At 39.0% G+C, this 17974-nt stretch overlaps 2 protein-coding genes across 4 annotated transcripts in view; one reads left to right on the top strand and one right to left on the bottom strand.

Moving 5' to 3' along the window:
- LOC144195314 (uncharacterized) overlaps positions 1–6617 on the bottom strand; it is a 40600-nt gene extending 33983 nt beyond the window's left edge. For both annotated transcript variants that reach the window (XM_077714858.1, XM_077714859.1), the window contains exon 1: positions 6471–6617. In XM_077714858.1, coding sequence (XP_077570984.1) covers positions 6471–6550 — 80 coding nt within the window. In that variant the 5' untranslated portion in view covers positions 6551–6617. The remainder of the gene's footprint in view (positions 1–6470) is intronic.
- On the top strand, positions 544–13202 carry pmpca (peptidase, mitochondrial processing subunit alpha). 2 transcript variants are annotated; one of them, XM_077714862.1, is made up of 12 exons: positions 544–689; positions 4518–4720; positions 4801–4880; positions 5731–5813; positions 5885–5979; positions 6050–6144; positions 8037–8300; positions 8383–8475; positions 9899–10017; positions 10096–10249; positions 10346–10490; positions 11369–13202. In XM_077714862.1, exons 1-12 carry the CDS (start codon positions 643–645, stop codon positions 11536–11538), a joined length of 1548 nt encoding a protein of 515 aa, XP_077570988.1. In that variant the 5' UTR covers positions 544–642; the 3' UTR covers positions 11539–13202. The 2 variants fall into 2 exon arrangements, with proteins under 2 accessions (XP_077570988.1, XP_077570987.1); XM_077714861.1 differs by having other exon boundaries at positions 6044–6144.
- The last annotated feature ends 4772 nt before the right edge of the window (positions 13203–17974 follow it).

The raw sequence follows: 17974 nt of genomic DNA, 5'->3' as shown, positions 1-17974 counted from the left end.
GTAATTTTGTAATCATTTTTTTCTGTGTTTTTAGTTCAAAAATCATTTTGTAAAACACGGCCGATGAACCAACCCGACTCTGACACCCTTGCACTAGAGCAAGGGTGCCAGACTCGGGTTGGTTCCCGGGCCGCTTTATCGTCAACTTGATTTCACGTGGGCCGGAACATTTTAGATATAATAAGATTTTTTTTATATAAATGGATTAAAAGAACTGGATAAAAAGCCCTGAATATTCATTTGTGTATATATCTAAAACAATGTTTATTTGAACTTTTTAAAAACATATAGTTTTAGATTTTTCAAAAGGATTTTTAAACTACAAACAGAAAAAAATGTTTGAAAAATTACAATTATTGATTTAAAAGGGGTGACATCGGGAAATGTAATATACATCTATACTCTTCATTTTAATTTGATCTTAAAACAGAAAGTCGGCACTCATGATTTACTTTCCCAGGCCACACAAAATGACACTTTGCACTTGACGAGAGGAAAGGATTTTAGGAAAAGTAGTTGCTATGGCCTGTGAATTGAGATAGTGGGCGCTAATGCGCCAGTATATTGGCCGCCAACTCTCCTCAAGGAGAAGAAGAAAGCCATCCCAGTTCAGAGTTCAGGTTAGTCGTCGGGGAAGTCAAGATGGCGGCCCACATGTCCCGCTGTAGAACATGGAATCGCTTTCAAAGGTAACTAACCCACTTGATCAAGCGTATAAATACATACGCGGCCAGGTACACGCGTAGCGTATGTCATGTATGTGTCGTCGTCTGAAATGCTAGCCGTTTATCTTTACTAATTAACAATTGTCAGCGTTGCTACGCTAAAACTGGTGCGGGCAAATATTATAACGTTTCAAATGTATTAAAGTCTGCTTCGAGATAGATAAACTACTAATCAAGACGCACGCATATCTGTGAAAAAACACAAGATCCTCCACTCCTCGGATCCTTTAGCATAAAAGTAAGCAAATGATTAAAAATGCACACTCTAAAGAATATATAACATTTATCTCATACGAAAAATAAAATCAAAACATCAATCTCTCTTAATTGTATTCTAACAGTGTCGTACCCTTCCAAAACTGCAGCTGTCTTCCTATAACATGTAATGTAACAAATCATTGTTGCACAAAAATAACAGTCCTTTTCGTCATATTAATAACACAATAACAAAGTACATTCCTTCATTTATCCATTTCTCCTTTGTATCACTGGTCATAATGGAGTACATGACATTTCAAATTTTGGAGAATAATATGTCTGGTCACTTAAATAAAAATTGCGTGTTTCTTAATTCAAATTGTCTTAACTCATTAACAGACAAAAATCACAACAATCTTACTTATTCCATCACTATATCTTGTGAAAATCTAAATGTCGAATCAGTCAAAATTAAATATACTAGCTGGTATTCTACTTTTGATCATTACTTTCTGGTTAAGATCGAAAACTTTTTTATTTTTTTTATTTTCTGCAATTACACAAATTAACTAAACATACTAAAATAGGAAAAATACAAAAGGCTAACTGGGCTGCTTTCTCCTCAGGAAAACACCTTTCTCGTTCTCTGCCATAGCTACATTCACATCAATTAATATTTAGAAACAAATGTATACAGTTATAATTCTTAATATAATTAAACCACTAAAATTGAACCACCCCTTGTTCGTCAGGTTTAATATCTTAAGCCTAACTACTTATCTGTGCCCTTTTAGAGCAATTAAAGCCCATTACATGTAAAATGCATACTAATCAAGAAGTCCCAATTCATTCAATAATGTATATCGTGTTGCATATTAAACTCAGTTGTTTGAAATTAAAAATATCCCAATCTATTAGCTTTTTTGTAAAAAAATAAAAACAGTACAGTCATTGTAGTTTGTCTATCATCTCCTATAAAACTTTCTTCATCAATATTTGTTCATTATTTACGCATAAATTAAATATGTGCTTACTGCTACCCATTACCCACTTCAACATCAACAGTTAAAACAATTTTTAGTTCATTTCAGAAATTCATTGCCAGGTAATTTAGTTACTTGCATATCAAATCATTTTGGATAAATGCAAATGTCTAGTTTGGGATCCCCATCTGCCTGTCCCGGCAGTCACGGAAAAAAACACCAATGGGCATCCCTACTGTGATAAATGAATTAGCTTTGTAAAAGTGTTACCAACGGCAAAATGAACCCAAAGTCAGTAAAGTTCAAAAGAAGAGGGAAAGAAAAAGGCAAAAAAATAATAATTAGCCTACAACACCAATCAGAAGTCTGGGGAAAAAATCTAAACAACATCATTTAAATTGATATGTAGAAACCTTTCCTTATAAACTATTAACTTGGAAATCGTGACCAACATTATATAAATAGAAAACAAACCCTTAATAATTATGGTCACATTGTTCCTTGGAAATATTTACTCTAATAAAACATTTGCATTCCCCATATGGCTGTATCTAATTATAACAGTCCTCATTAAACCTGTGAATATAAAGCATTTTACAAGGTAATTACCTATCTTTTAAATTTGGGGTCAATACGTCCATCGGCTTGGGAGCTGTTGAACAGAATAATACATTAACAATTACTAAATGGAATGTGTTATTGAAAAACCAATAGGTGTTCCTTAAACAGAAGTTAATTACCTGTCCTTTATGTAAATTTGGTGCCAATACGTCAAATTGCTTGGGAGCTATTGAAGATATTAGGTGCTAATAATAGTAATAAATTAATATTTAATAAATAGACTGGGTTGTTGAAAATCTAAAAGGTATTCGTTAAATCAAAGGTAATTACCTATCTTTTGTGTACATTTTGTGTCAGTATGTCAAATGTCTTGGGAGCTATTGAACGAAATAAGTGCTAATAACAATAATCCATTCCTCTATAATCCTTATAAAACTTGATTTTGGGTGTGTGAGTGTGTGTGTATTTATGTTTAGATTATTTCGCTACGTTTGTCCAAACCTTGCAACATAGAGAGTTTTGACTATCGTCTTGACCTGCGGGGAGCAAACCGGTTCTCGAAGGCTGTGGATGCATGTTTTTGTTGCAACCTATCCCTCAAAGAAATTTGAACCAATGAGATTTCGGCAGAAAACAAGAAGCACCTGACTGCAATCCACTGATCGGGCTTGTAGAACACCAGATTGGTGAAAAGGTATTCTATGGGTTGTAATGAAAACCTGCACCCAATGCGGCCCTCTGTGGAATAGTTTTCCCCCACCCCTGGTCTTGACAAAGTCAAGATAAAAATAACAACAGCAATATTTGTACAAGAAAAATGTCTCGAATCTGACAGAGGACTTGGACTAAAGCTCCAATTATCTGTTTTTTATTATTAAATTCAAGCAGAGAGGAACTATTTTCACTGACAGTACGGTACTTAAAGTATTTATATATTTTTTATTTTATTTAGATATTAATACATTATTCAGTCATACCATGGGATATGAGCTTAATGCGTTCTGAGATTGAGCTTGTATGTCGATTTACTCGTATCTCAAATCAACTGAAAAAACTCCCAAAAATAAGATAAGATATCACAATGGACGAACGTGTGTTTATTGGTTGTAATTCACCATCTACTAACAGTAACAAATGCCTAGTTGTTATGATGTTTAATTATAAAATGGGACATTTAATACAATGCAGAGTTTCAGGAAAAATGAGTGATTAGTGTATTAACATCGCAGTCTCGTGAGTTCAAGTACAACTGCACACGCGCACATCATTTTTATTGTGCCACTTTTCTGTGAGAGGGATGCAATTTTCGCCACATCGCAGTTCTGCCACAGAAAATGAATTGAATGCAAGCAATGTTGCCTCCAGTCTGTCTTGGCCTTAACGCGGCAGACGCTGCGTGCCAGTCTTTGTATAACTGTGTATGCCATCAGACATCCATTGCTCCCAACCCCTTCGCAATTTTATTTTGATTGTGCCGTTTGTGCCATTGTCCAGCGGTTGGCGTTCATTTGCCAAGCCTCCTGGAATGATGGCTAGCTCGGAGTTAATATACAGGACATTTCGGACCTGGGATGGGCGCGCATGGAGCCACAGATTAGCAGGGATTGTGACTGGATGGCTTTTTCCACACATCTCCTCGCATCCATCTCAATTAAAACACTCTAGGTCGGTCTTTCAACTACGCCAAACTCGCCTTACGTCGATGGAAACTTAGCTTTTGGTTTTGGACTTGTCGAACCTGATTTTCCAGTTTCCTCTACATGCGAACCATGGACTTGTTTATGTTGAGGTGCAGTTCGATTTCCATGTTGCTCCACGTGCCTCACACTCTGCAGGTGCCATTTTCGTGCGTCAAACGGATATTGTTTTGCACAGTACTCCTACACTATGTATGAAGAAGAATATATTTTACCCTTAAGTGTGCTCTATATACTTTCAAACATGGTAATATTGCATAAAATAAGTGCACACGCTACAACTCAAAACAGGTAATTCTTGAGAATAGCAATTTCCGTGAAAGAAGTTTTACTGTCAGTTTTTGTTTACCCAGGTTCGGTTTAGTGGCGTACAGAAAGTACAGCAGCGGTGGCGGCTACCCCAACATTTCGCTGTCTTCTCCGCTGCCTGGAATCCCCAAACCGGTCTTTGCTTCTGTGGACGGGCATGAAAAGTACGAAACTAGGATCACCACCTTAGAAAATGGGCTGAAGGTGGCCTCGCAAAACAAATTTGGACAATTCTGCACAGTCGGACGTAAGCACTGGCGACCGTTGCTGCAACTCACGTTACTCCCATGACCGGTCTTCATGAGCCCAAATGTATTTTTTTTGTAGTGTTGGTTAACTCTGGATCCAGACATGAAGCAAAGTACCCCAGCGGAATCGCTCACTTTCTGGAAAAACTAGCTTTTTCCGTAAGTATTTTCTTAATCTAGAATAAGTGTGGGTGTAAATATTGATGTACTGTAGTCGTTCGAGTATGACACGCACCTGTCTGTTTACTGCGTACCCATAAAATGTGACAAAAAAAATTGGGAATTCTTAAAAAATAGTTTTTCCTCAGCTCACACCAGTACTGGCAACTGGAAAACACTGAACACATGTTGCCAGAACAAAACATTTACTCACAACTTATGTTACAGAAACCCAAACTACTACTAATGGGAACTTAATTCTCAATTGGAATTTACAATTTTAATTGCTTAAAGTCAAATTCATCATCATAATATTTAGAATATTTCAAAGTCTTATTGATCATCATCCGATTCGCCAAACAATTGATTCCATGCTTCTTGAGAAAGGAAAGTGCGCCCTGGGTGGACTTGTTTCCCTGGAGCAACTTTTTAAAAATTTCATTCCTACTATTGCCCCTATAAACTTGCCGAACGCTATTTGGAGAGGGCTGGCTTTTGTTAAAGAAGATAGATTGTCGTCATCTGGTGGCCAAAGACAGGTTCTACATCTTTCATTATGCACAACTGTGGCGGAGCGGGCTTCATGTATAATGCGCACCTGAACTCCGTTCAGTTTTTGGTACAGAATTTTCCGCATTTTACTCGAATAAATACGGTACACGTTTTTTTCTGTTCACATGGGACGTTGTGCCTCCAAAAACACGCCAAGAAAATGCTGAAAACCTCCATTTGTAAAACGTGAATCTAAAATCGTATGATATTGAGTGAACGTTTTGTGAAGTGATTGATATCACACACACACACATATACACACAGTTTACCTATGCAGTTTTTCTGTCCCTGTTTGTAGTCCACAGCTCAGTATGGGAGTAAAGATGAGATACTACTCACGCTCGAAAAGCATGGCGGGATTTGCGACTGCCAAACGTCCAGGTATCGTCGGGCAGTCAATTTTTAACACAGTCGACGGAGTGTTTGTAAACGTGTTAGTGACCACGTTCCAGGGATACCACCATGTACGCAGTATCGGCCGAGGTCAAGGGCCTGGACACGGTCGTTAGCCTCTTGGCCGACGCCGTCCTGCAGCCTCGCCTGCTGGGTGAGTGGCTGCCTGTGAGATGGGCGCTGCCGGCCGCTCTTTGTGACTGTGCCTTTACGTCTAGACGAAGAGATGGAGATGACCAGGATGGCGGTTCGCTTCGAGCTGGAGGACCTGAATATGCGTCCCGACCCTGAGCCTCTACTCACCGAGATGATTCACGCTGTGAGTGTTTTTCGTACTGTTGTCACGGTACTTTGATATAGGATTGCAGCTATCGATTGAAATAACTCATTCGAGTATTGATCACTCAGTTCGAATAACTGAGTGATCGGATAACACATTAATTGTGTTGCAAAATAATTTTAGGAGACGTAAACAAACAGACCTGGTCATCCATTGGTTACGATTGCATTTTCAAAAGAGTTACAGCACCCCTCACGATTTCACGGCCCAAAGTTTATAGTTTCAGTACATAGCGGTATTTTCTTTTGTATCCAACATAAAAACCATTTTCAGAAAAAAATTAATAAAATTCATGCTCAAACTACCATGTGCACGTGGAAAGCTGGTTGGCATGATGGTGCTGTAGCCCCGCACATTCCCACGGGGAGGAAGATATTGAGTTCATTGAAGCTTTGGTTGGATTTAGTATTGCGACTCATTTAACAATCATTAGGCTCTGATCAAGATCTGAAGTGTGCTGCCGACACAAAGGACTTTCAAAGCTGCTTGTTAAGAGTTGTTTGTTCCTTTGATGTTGAGACTATAGAGACTTACCGCATCCCGGCTTCATTTTGGCCCCCTATGATGATAATGAGATGGGATTCAGCCCCCCTCCAATGTATGTAATGTATTAAATTGAATCAGAAGCATGCAAAAACATTTTTTATTCTTGTAGGGCATACGGGTAAAAAGGAAGCTATACTTGGGCAACAGACAAAGCACACGACTACGTGCACATAAACACCCGTTTAGACAACTTCAAATTAGAGCTGGGCGATATGACACAAATTATCTTGATTAAAAAAATATTATTCTATTGATAATCTCACTAACTACACATCTTTTTCTTTCAAATTTGAAACTTCAAACTATGAATAAACTACTTTCCTCTTTATCAAATTATGAAAGTTTGAGTTTGATTTATTTAATAAGGGAGAGCACACATTAATGAACATTCATATCTATATAAATATATTTCCATCTTTAGTCCCTTGTGCATGTTGAAGGTAAACGATGACATCCATACACACCCTTTAATTAAAAAAATATAAAATATGATCATTTTAAAAAGTATTTTTGTTGTTTTTTGTGCAAAAAAAGACAATCTCCTTACATTATGTAAAGGAAAGGATAAAACTTGCCGAATTTTTGATAAGCGTTTTTATTTTTATAAATTTGCCATCAATCCAAAAGTTACTGTGCAATATAAAATAAATAAAATGGTCAACTGAATACATAATTAACTTTGGCCAGCATACTATTCTCAGCTTCACAAAAATAAGGTGTAATTTTACTTCACGTATGGCCATTTCCAAAAAGTAAGATTAGAAAGTTGGGAAGTGTGTGTGGGTGGGTGTGTGTGTGTGGGCGTGTACCGTATTTTCACGACTATTCGGTGCGTCATATTTTTAGACGCAGTGTCAATAACGAGTGCTATTTTGGAGAAAATATAAGACTTGTGTGCCTTATAGTTGTGAAAATACGGTATTTATTTCTTTGTCATTGAATGAGCGCGACATTACTTTTTTTTGTGTTGAGGCTTTTTTTGTACTTTTTTTTCTCCTATTTTTGTTGCTGGGGTTTTTGGGTGTATTAGTTGGATTTTTGCTTTGTTTACTATTTTTTCATGTGTTTGGGTCTTTTGCTTATCCACTTGGTTTTCAGTCTCTTTGCTGTTAGTGAAACTGTTTTATTTGTTGGCATTCATTAGATTTTTACTGTACTTGCGTTTTGTTTTAGTATTTCATTTTTTGTGTTCATTTGGTATCTGCCGTTTTTGTGTCTGCTCCCATTCCACAAAGAACAAATGGAAGAAACATGCTGCTCGCTATCAATGGCAGTCTACTAGTTAAGTGTTTTCGTGTTTTTGTTTTGGGGGGCTGTAATGGCAGGCGGCGTATCGGGGCAACACGGTGGGCCTTCCACGCTTCTGCCCACAGCACAATGTGGACAAGATCGACAAGGAGATACTTCACAGCTATCTGTCTGCCTACTACCTTCCCGAGCGCATGGTGCTAGCTGGAGTGGGTGTGGAGCACGAGCGGCTGGTAGACTGCGCCCGCCGCTACCTACTGGACGTTCGGCCCGTCTGGGGTAACTCTGACCCGCCACCGGTCGACCGATCTATGGCGCAGTACACTGGTGGTATCGTCAAGGTGAATCCAATGATTGTTTTTCGGGGCGTTGGCGTAAGTGAGAAATTTGTGACTTGTGTGTTTGTGTGTGTGAATGTTTTAGATGGAGAAGGACATGTCGGACGTCAGCCTCGGACCTACGCCCATTCCTGAACTCACACACATCATGATCGGGCTAGAGACCTGTTCTTTCCTGGTACGTTTATTTATTTATTTATTTTTATCGTCACCCTGTCCTACATGGTTACTGTCAGGTTCGCCATTAGACATTCCCAAATTCAAGCACAGATAAAGAGAAAAAGACAGACTTCTGGAATTTTTACTTGCAAGGAGAACGGCCAATGAGAAAGCCAACACGTTTCTGACCTAACACGTCTTTTTTGGTGTTTTATTACATTCAAGGGCCATAATCACATATAAGGGGAGGGCTGAAAACACAAGTTTGCGAGACGTCTGAGCATGCATGTGTTGATACGTCATACCAGTGAACGTGTATGTTTTTCGTGTATTTTATACGTTTTTGATCATTTCAATGGCACGGGGAAAAAAATTAGTACAGTGGTACCTTGACATACGACCAATTTGAGGGCGCACGGTCTACTTTACAAAAGACATTTAGCCGACTGACGTCTGGCCGAAGGCCAACTCGCTGAAGGGGCATCTGGCCGAACGTAGAATTAGCCGAAGGAATAATTGGCCGACCGACTATCTAGCCGAAGGACATTTTGCCAACGTGCTCGCCCCGCACCCTCGTGTGTGTACAAGTTTTTCAACCTCGGCTCACGGGCCATATATGGCCCGTTACTGATAACAACATTCATTTAGAATAACATGTTACAGATAACAACATTCATTTAGAATAACAAGTTACAGATAACAACTTTCATTTAGAATAACAAGTTACAGATAACAACTTTCATTTAGAATAACAAGGGCAATTATTCTTGGCCAAGTAGTCATAACAGTAAGTCCTATAATGACAGAAGAAAAAAAGTAGTTATAACATTAGATACTGTAATTTACACTAGCATAGAAAACATTGAGATTAATATTTGAATTGAGATTCTCAGCAAATCATATATATGTGTGTGTGTGTATTTATTTATATATATATGTGTGTGTATTTATTTTTATATATATATATATATATATATATATATATATAGATATATATAGATATATAGATATATATATATATATATATATATATATATATATATATATATATATATATATATATATATATATATATATATATATATATATATATATATATATATATATATATATATATATATATATATATATAGATATATATATATATATATAGATATATATATATATAGATATATATATATAGATATATATATATATAGATATATAGATATAGATATATAGATATAGAGATAGAGATAGAGATAGAGATAGAGATAGAGATAGAGATAGATATAGATATATAAACTTCATTTAACGGGGAAAAGTTCTCAAAAAATTACTGACTTTTGCCTATGCTTGTTTAGTTTTTAGAAAGTAAAATTAAATGTTGCTCCTTATGCATTTTTTTGGTCAACTAATGACAAGTTTTTTTATTTTTCCTTCATATTTTGGTGGGTGGTCAGGAGGACGACTTCATCCCGCTGGCGGTGCTCAATATGATGATGGGTGGCGGCGGCTCCTTCTCGGCAGGCGGTCCTGGCAAAGGCATGTTTACACGCCTCTACCTCAACGTCCTCAACAGGTAGCTCAAAAACAACTCGCCCGAACAAATTTGTTACGTTTCTCCACTGCCGCTCAAGTATTGGCATGTTCCGGGTAGACATCACTGGATGTACAACGCCACGTCGTACCACCACAGCTACGAGGACAGTGGCCTGCTGTGCATCCACGCCAGTGCTGACCCCCGTCAGGTTCGTGATATGGTAGAGATAATCACACGGGAGTTCATTCAGATGACAGCAACGGCGGGAGAGGTATGCAGGAGTGCCGGTCCCTTGTGCCTTTGCCAGTGCACGCCACAATGTTAAATAGCTTTTTCCTACCAATGAACTGATGCACACGGGGTCTAGATGGAGTTGGAGCGTGCCAAGACACAGCTCAAGTCCATGCTGATGATGAACCTAGAGGCCCGGCCGGTCATCTTTGAGGATGTTGGCCGCCAGGTCCTTTCCACGGGAAAAAGGAAGCTGCCGCACGAACTCTGTGCCCTCATAAGTGAGTGGAAAAAGATGTTGCCTTGTACATTAAGCTCACTGCAAGGGAATATAATCTTCATAAAAGCCTATCCCAGCTGTCTCCGGGCCAGAGGCGTTGTACACCCTGAATCAGTGCCCAGCCGATCGCAGGGCACAAGGAGACGGACAACCACGCACACTCACACCCATACCTAGGGGCAAATTAGAGTGTCCAATCAGACCAGCATACATGTCTTTGGAATGTGGGAAGAAACCGAAGTACTCTGAGGGAACCCACGCAGGCCCGGGGAGAACACGCTAACTCCACACAGATGGGCATGAGCTGAATTTTAAGCCAGGAGCCCAGAGCTGTGAGGCCGACGCGCTAACCACGTGCTCCACCGGGCCACCACCGCAACCCAGAGTTCATTATTCAAGGCAATGCGTGGCGTGCTCCCATTTATTTTATATTGATTATGTTAAAATTAATACATTACTCTCATCTCTCACCACTTTGCAGCTTCAGGTGATGCAGTTTTTTTATATTAAGTATATAAAAGTTGTCAAAATTCATGTTGAATCTTGCAAACGGAAGACAGGCGATAAAAAATGGTGGAAGTCAGGCCACCGTTTCTTCCCTGTCTTCCGCAGTGGGCGGTGGCTGTCATTTTTATCCGGAGCCTAAGTGAGGATGGATTTATTTATTTATTTTAAATAGAGCTTGCTGCGCCGAGCACCTCCACTTTTTAAAAACATAATTCAAATTTGTCCGGGTTGTTTACAAGTCCATACTTTGGCCCTATCCAACAATTTATTCAGTTTAATAAAGCTTACAGAACCTTTATTAAAGAATACATATTGGACATTGCCACATTACTAAGCAAAGCTGCTGCTGTTGTTTTTTTTTATCTTTCGTAGGCTCCGTGAAGGCCAGCGATATCAAGCGAGTGACGGCCAAGATGTTGCGCAGCAAGCCGGCCGTGGCCGCCTTGGGTGACTTGACAGAGCTGCCGTCTTATGACCACATCCAGGCCGCACTCTCCAGTAAAGACGGACGCCTGCCGCGCAGCTACCTCCTCTTCCGATAAAAATTATGGAAAAGGAACAAGCAAACAAAAAACAAAAAAACTCAGACTGAACTCCCGGAGTTGAACGGAAGTTACCGATAAAACTCACAAATATTTAATGTCTGTAAGATTCATGTTTTTTCTAATATGGTTGGGTTTCTTTGTTAGTTTAATTTTCCAATAATTAACACAAAACTGTGTTCACCGCGAAGTTACACCATCGTGCTACAGCTCTTTTCTCGCCAACAGCAGTTTTCTATTGACACAGACCAGACAGTGTGTAGGCCAAAAGTCAGACACTCTGTGAAACAAAACTTACACTTCTTAACTATAAAATTAGGAGTTTAAGGAATTCAATCTCATGGTTTTGCCGCATTTATTCTCCTAACATGAGGACTTTAATCTCGTAATGTAAACTCATGTTAAGTAACATTGCTATCTTTTCTGTGTGATATGTGATCACCCCTTTTATCTCGTAATTAGTTTATATTCCATATTATGCATTGTCGAAAGGGTTGCGGGGGTTGCTGGAGCCCAACCCAGCTGTCTTTGGGCGAAAGGCAGACTACTGACTGTTCTCCACCCAGTCAGTCGTAGGATACACAGAGATAAATGACCATCCGCACTCCCAATCATACCCCCACCAGCAGGAATTGGGCCTGTACCTAAGTCAGGCGAGTGAAACTCTACAACACAAGGTGGCTCTTTACATGTAATATTATGTAATTTAAATGATTTTACATTGTTAGGTAAAATTGAGATTTTCCTTGTAATATTTCAAAGAGGTACATATTACATATTTAATTTTAAAATACTACATAATAGTAGCATGCCCGTAGCCCCGACTTTAGTCTTTTTCTATTTATGTAATTGCCGCAATATGCGCCGCACCCAAAGTGCACTTTCAATAGACGGCCTATTTTAAAACTTGTTTCCAAAAATGATTGGTAGCATTATAAAGCTAATTAAATACTAAAAGTAGTGGTTTGGTTATGTTATGCATCCACTAAATGATGCTGCACTAAAGGCAATGTCATACTACAATTATCCAATATTGATCCATATATAAGGGGCATCTGATTATAAAGCGCACCATTATTTTTGAGAGAGTTTTAGTGCTAGTTATGGTGCCTCTTATAGTGGGGACAATACGGTGTATTTCTTTATCTCATAATATTGTGACTTGTTGGATTTCAATGTCTTCATTTTAGTAATATTGCAACTTAAATCTCAGAATCTTGCAGTGTGTCATTTTCTTGAGTTAAATTTCTCATGTTATGTAACATTAAGACCTTATTCTCTGAATATTTCATCAAGATATTGTTAGGGTCATTGGTCTCACATTTATTATATATTTGCTCGCAATGAAGAACACTTTGATTTACTTAGCTTATTAACATTATATAAGTCATTTTTAGTACATCTGCTTGGAACCGTCACAAACAATGGGAAGGTCGCTCCTCTCTCCAGCTGGAGATCTCAAAATTGTTTTGAGAAACATCGTCTTCTGGAAGTGTGGTTCACAACGCTCCCTTGGGAAGATCCGGAAGACTTTCAATTGTTTTGATTTCTGACAGTGTTGTTCACAGCGCTCCCTTGGGAAAATTCAGCGGACCTTCAATTGTTTTGAGAACTGAGATGCGTGTTGTAAATCTTATGTAATAAATAAGCAAGAGATGCGTCGATTCGGCAGAATGATCTTGTCCGAAGGCCCGTGAGGATCGATTCTTTCTTGCAAGACATGATGAGATGATTCAGATGTCTGTTTTATTTGTGTGTGGATTTGGGCATACCTATTGGTGAACCTATCAGATATATGCACTTTCCTCAATGTTACAACGTATGACTATTCTCGTAATATTACGACTTTGATTTTGAAGTATTACAAATTCTTGTCATCTTATGACTTAAATCTTGAAGACTTTATTCTCCCATCATCCTTTTTTTCGTCTCTGTTTGACTTGGATTTTCCGACATTCTTCTGTTCAGTGAATATGAGGCAGGGTTCCGGCTCCAGCAGCTACTTACTTCCTGGCTGTTAAAGTCATGTGAAATATAAAAAGAATTAGATTTGCTCCTTCATGGTTGAGAAAACCTTGTACAGAAATACAACCCAAAGCAATCTTCTTGTATTCCAAACATCTTTCAGCGCCGGAGCGTAGTTGGTCCCGACAGTGACGTGTGGCACAAGACATCAATTTGCGAAAATATAACTTGTGTAAATGCATAAATATTAAGCACTGAGATTGTATCAAACCTTAGGAACGGGGCCAGGGGTCAGACATTTAATCAGGCCACAACTGCATTTCTCCAACAAACGAGCATGCACATAGAAATAATATTTTTTGGGTTAATTGAAAGTACATTTTTATGCCAACGTAAGCATAATTTACGAACATAAATCAGTACAATATTCAGCCTAATGTCATATGGACATTTTCAGACCTGCAATCAACTGTGGAGGTGGGGACCCATCAAATATTTTGAAGCAAATATAAAATAAACTCCTTACCACACTGGCATATTCAGGTCACATTCATGTTCAAACATTTACTGATTGAATAAAGGTGAAGATCACAGTCAAATGACTGAAACATTTTTACACAGAACTTCCCAACTTTTGCAAATTGTTGCAGCTAACAGAATGTGCTGTAAATGAGATTGAAACAAACTTACAGATTTAAAGTTATCAAGATAGTATCTTTTGCCTGGCCGCCAGCATCAAAAAACATTTTAAAAAATTGAGCAAGTAGCAGTTATTGAGATACTTGTATGTCTCGCACGGATTGCGATCCTCAAAATGTAGACGGGAGGGCCTGTGGTCATGTACACACTTCCATTCAGCAAAATCAAGTTTTATTTACATATGGAGATATGACAGCAAAATAGTCCTGTCATTAAGTCAAATTATTGACAAGTATGTGTACAAGTTTCCTCTGGTTTAGAATTTTTTGAATAAAGTTCACGCGAGACTTCCACGTATCTCCAACTGCCGCTTGCTCTTTTATTAATGATATTTTTCCTGCTGGCGGTCAGGCTATGCAAAAAAAAAATACAGTAATTCCTCGAATATCACGGATAATGTACACCTGACATGGCCCCAATAATTGAAAAACTGCGAAGAAGGATGAACCCTGTTATTCCTATTATACATTTTTTCACGCCTCTACAAAAATACAAGTACACAAGCACAATTATCATGAAGTGTATTCATCAAATACTGCAGTTATAAGCATATGAAAATACATATGTACTAATATCTAAATATAACATGTATATTGTCCATGCATCCAAGCTGGTTACATTGTGACTCAACAGATGACCAGGGGACTGTTGAAATAATAATAAAAAAAATACGGAGCCCCTATGGTGTAGAACTGAGAAGCTGGACAAGAGTAAGCATAATTTTTCCCCTGAGGCCGGCCACCATCAGAAAAAAAGTTTAAAAAACGAGCAAGTGGCAGTTATGAAGATTCTTGGAAGTCTAGCATGAACTGCATTCTATAAATTATAGACCAGAGGACTCTTGTACGTGTACAGTGTTCCCTCGCTACTTCGCGGTTCAGCTATCACGGACTCAGAGCTTCGCAGATTTTTTTGGGAAAAAAATAATAATAATACAAATATTACATTGAAACAACATATTTTACAGTTATTTTGTTATAACAATAATTTCACTCTCTCTACCCGTATTCTATATGGTGTACTGTATACAGGGGGGTAAAAAAAAAAAAAAAAAAAAAATTGCGGAATTCAATTCAAATTAAGCATTTTTGAAGGGGAATCCCTACTTCGCGGAAATTCACTTATCGCCGGTGGTCCCGGTCCCCAATATCCGCGATAACCGAGGGAGAAAAATAAATCATTTTTTGAACCGCTTTATCCTCATTAGGGTCATGGGGGGTGTGGAAGCTTATCCCAGCTGACTCTGGGACTGAGGCAGAGAACACTGGAAATGCTTTTTGGTGAACCTATCACCCAAGCTACATAATCTAACCTTCTTTCCGACATCATGGAGACGCAGCGTCTCTTGGAATGGGAGGCCAGTGGGGTGTTCGGTGAAAGTCAATGGGAAAGCAACTCTACCATGTCCATTTCAAAATAACATTGGAAATGTATAAGTAAATGTACAAGTTGTTCTTTCATATATTGGGACAAAATGGTTCGCATCAAAGCTTTTGATTACATGGATATTTCATATTTAGAAGTATTCAGAAATAACCATTCACTCCATTGATTTTTTGCTATGGACATTGCAAATCTTATCACATTATCACATTGTGTGATTTATTTATTTATTTTCTGTTCCCTAATGTTAGCTTCCTCTTCATACTTATGCACCTGCACAAATAGAAAATGTTTTTTTCTTGCATGTTAATAATTTTAATATATTAATAAAGCCCTTTATAATTTTGTCTCATTTTGGTGTGTTTCTCCCATCGTTCATACAAAATTTTCAAACGGTTCAGTTGGTATTTTTTTTAAGGACCTTGGAACAAACTGGAGAATTTACATATTAAATACTGACTGCTCTATTTATGAAAAATCCAAGTTATGAAACAAATCTTGGAAACCGGGTACCGTATTTTGTTGTTTAATATATCCCCCCCCCCCCATTTTATATACATTAAACGGGAGGTGTATATTAAATGGCTCATACATGGGAAGATGCGATCCACTACGCACTCTTTGTGCCGTGATGGGGTGCATCAACGTTTTGCAGACTACAACTACTTGCTGCTCAGGTTAAAACTACTTACTGCTGAAAAAAGTCTGACTAGGAAATTTTAAGGAACTTAAGCATCTATAATTATGCCCCCAATGAACACCATACAAATCTTACCAAAAAAGCTGAGTTGCCGTTTAATATACCCGGGAATATTAATAATATAATAATAATCAGACGTAGGCTTTGTCGTCATCATCAACAACAAAAGCCTAATTGTCATCATACCCAGAAACTGCGTATAACGAAATTGTTAGCGCTTCTCCATAAGGTGCGTTTTCTCGACAAAAGACCCAATTAAGTGTTAATTTCAGACTCTGATTTGGCATTCTGCCGTTATGGATACATCGCATCACCTATTAAACGTCAGGGGTACATTAAATGGCACACAAACGGGAGGCTCAAAAAAGCAATAATCATTTAATATACCTGGGTATATTAATCGGCAAAATATGGTAATTTTGTAAGGCTGTTGTACATCCAAACCATTGTAAGTAGGAGGGTTGGCTGCGAATGAGCACACGTTCATCTGGGCCCTTTTCCAATGGATTTGATGTCTCCTTATGATAAACTCATTTCAATTATTGATAGAAGAAAAGACAGTTCATCCCACCAACCAAGGATTCTGGGTAAGTTCCCGGTCACCATTTCGCTGTGATTCGGGGCATTTTCCATGTCATTACCTGCGGTTTGATGTCGTATACGGGGGTACCCGGATGTTTCGTCGACGCAAGTTCTCCCAGAAGAATAAAGGTTCATCGGACGTCTACCGCTGTCAATGGCAGCCGATGTGTTCAATGAGTGGTCTTATTGATATTTTTGATATTCAACACCCTGCTGCATTGCAAGTTCTCCCAGAGAGAATGAAGGTTCATCGGACGTCTACCGCCGTCAATGGCAGCAGCCAATGGGTTAAATGAGTGCTCTTATTGATAATTTTAATATTAGATATTTAGATATCAATGCTCTTACATTGTCAATGCAATTGCAAACTCTCTCTTTCTCTCTCATGTGATTATTATTTTTAGAGCGAGAGAATACCTGGTTGATCGCTTTCAACAGTAAACTCTGTCTCTCTCTCATGATTATAATTTGACAGGGAGCGAACCCGGCGACCAAAGACCTGTTCGACCAAATTCCGGTGAAGAACCCATCAACCAAACATCCGTTCGACGAAACGTCCGTCGACCAAACGTCCGTCGACCAAACGTCCGTCGACCAAACGTCCGTCGACCAAACGTCCGTCGACCAAACGTCCGTCGACCAAACGTCCGTCGACCAAACGTCCGTCGACCAAACGTCCGTCGACCAAACGTCCGTCGACCAAACGTCCGTCGACCAAACGTCCGTCGACCAAACGTCCGGCGACCAAACGTCCGGCGACCAAACGTCCGGCGACCAAACGTCCGTCGACCAAACGTCCGTCGACCAAACGTCCGTCGACCAAACGTCCGTCGACCAAACGTCCGTCGACCAAACGTCCGTCGACCAAACGTCCGTCGACCAAACGTCCGTCGACCAAACGTCCGGCGACCAAACGTCCGGCGACCAAACGTCCGGCGACCAAACGTCCGGCGACCAAACATCCGTCGACCAAACGCCCGTCGACCAAACGCCCGTCGACCAAATGTCCGGTCACGGTTTACCTGTTTATTTTGGAGGAACTTCCTATTCATTCTGGAGCAATTTGTTGTACGTTTAGGCATGTTCAGGTCACTTCCTAATGATTTC

The sequence above is a fragment of the Stigmatopora nigra genome, chromosome 4, assembly GCF_051989575.1.
Source record: "Stigmatopora nigra isolate UIUO_SnigA chromosome 4, RoL_Snig_1.1, whole genome shotgun sequence".
Taxonomy (NCBI): Eukaryota; Metazoa; Chordata; class Actinopteri; order Syngnathiformes; family Syngnathidae; genus Stigmatopora; species Stigmatopora nigra.
Note: the sequence above shows the minus strand (reverse complement) of the source record. Positions and strands in the feature narration are given on the sequence as shown.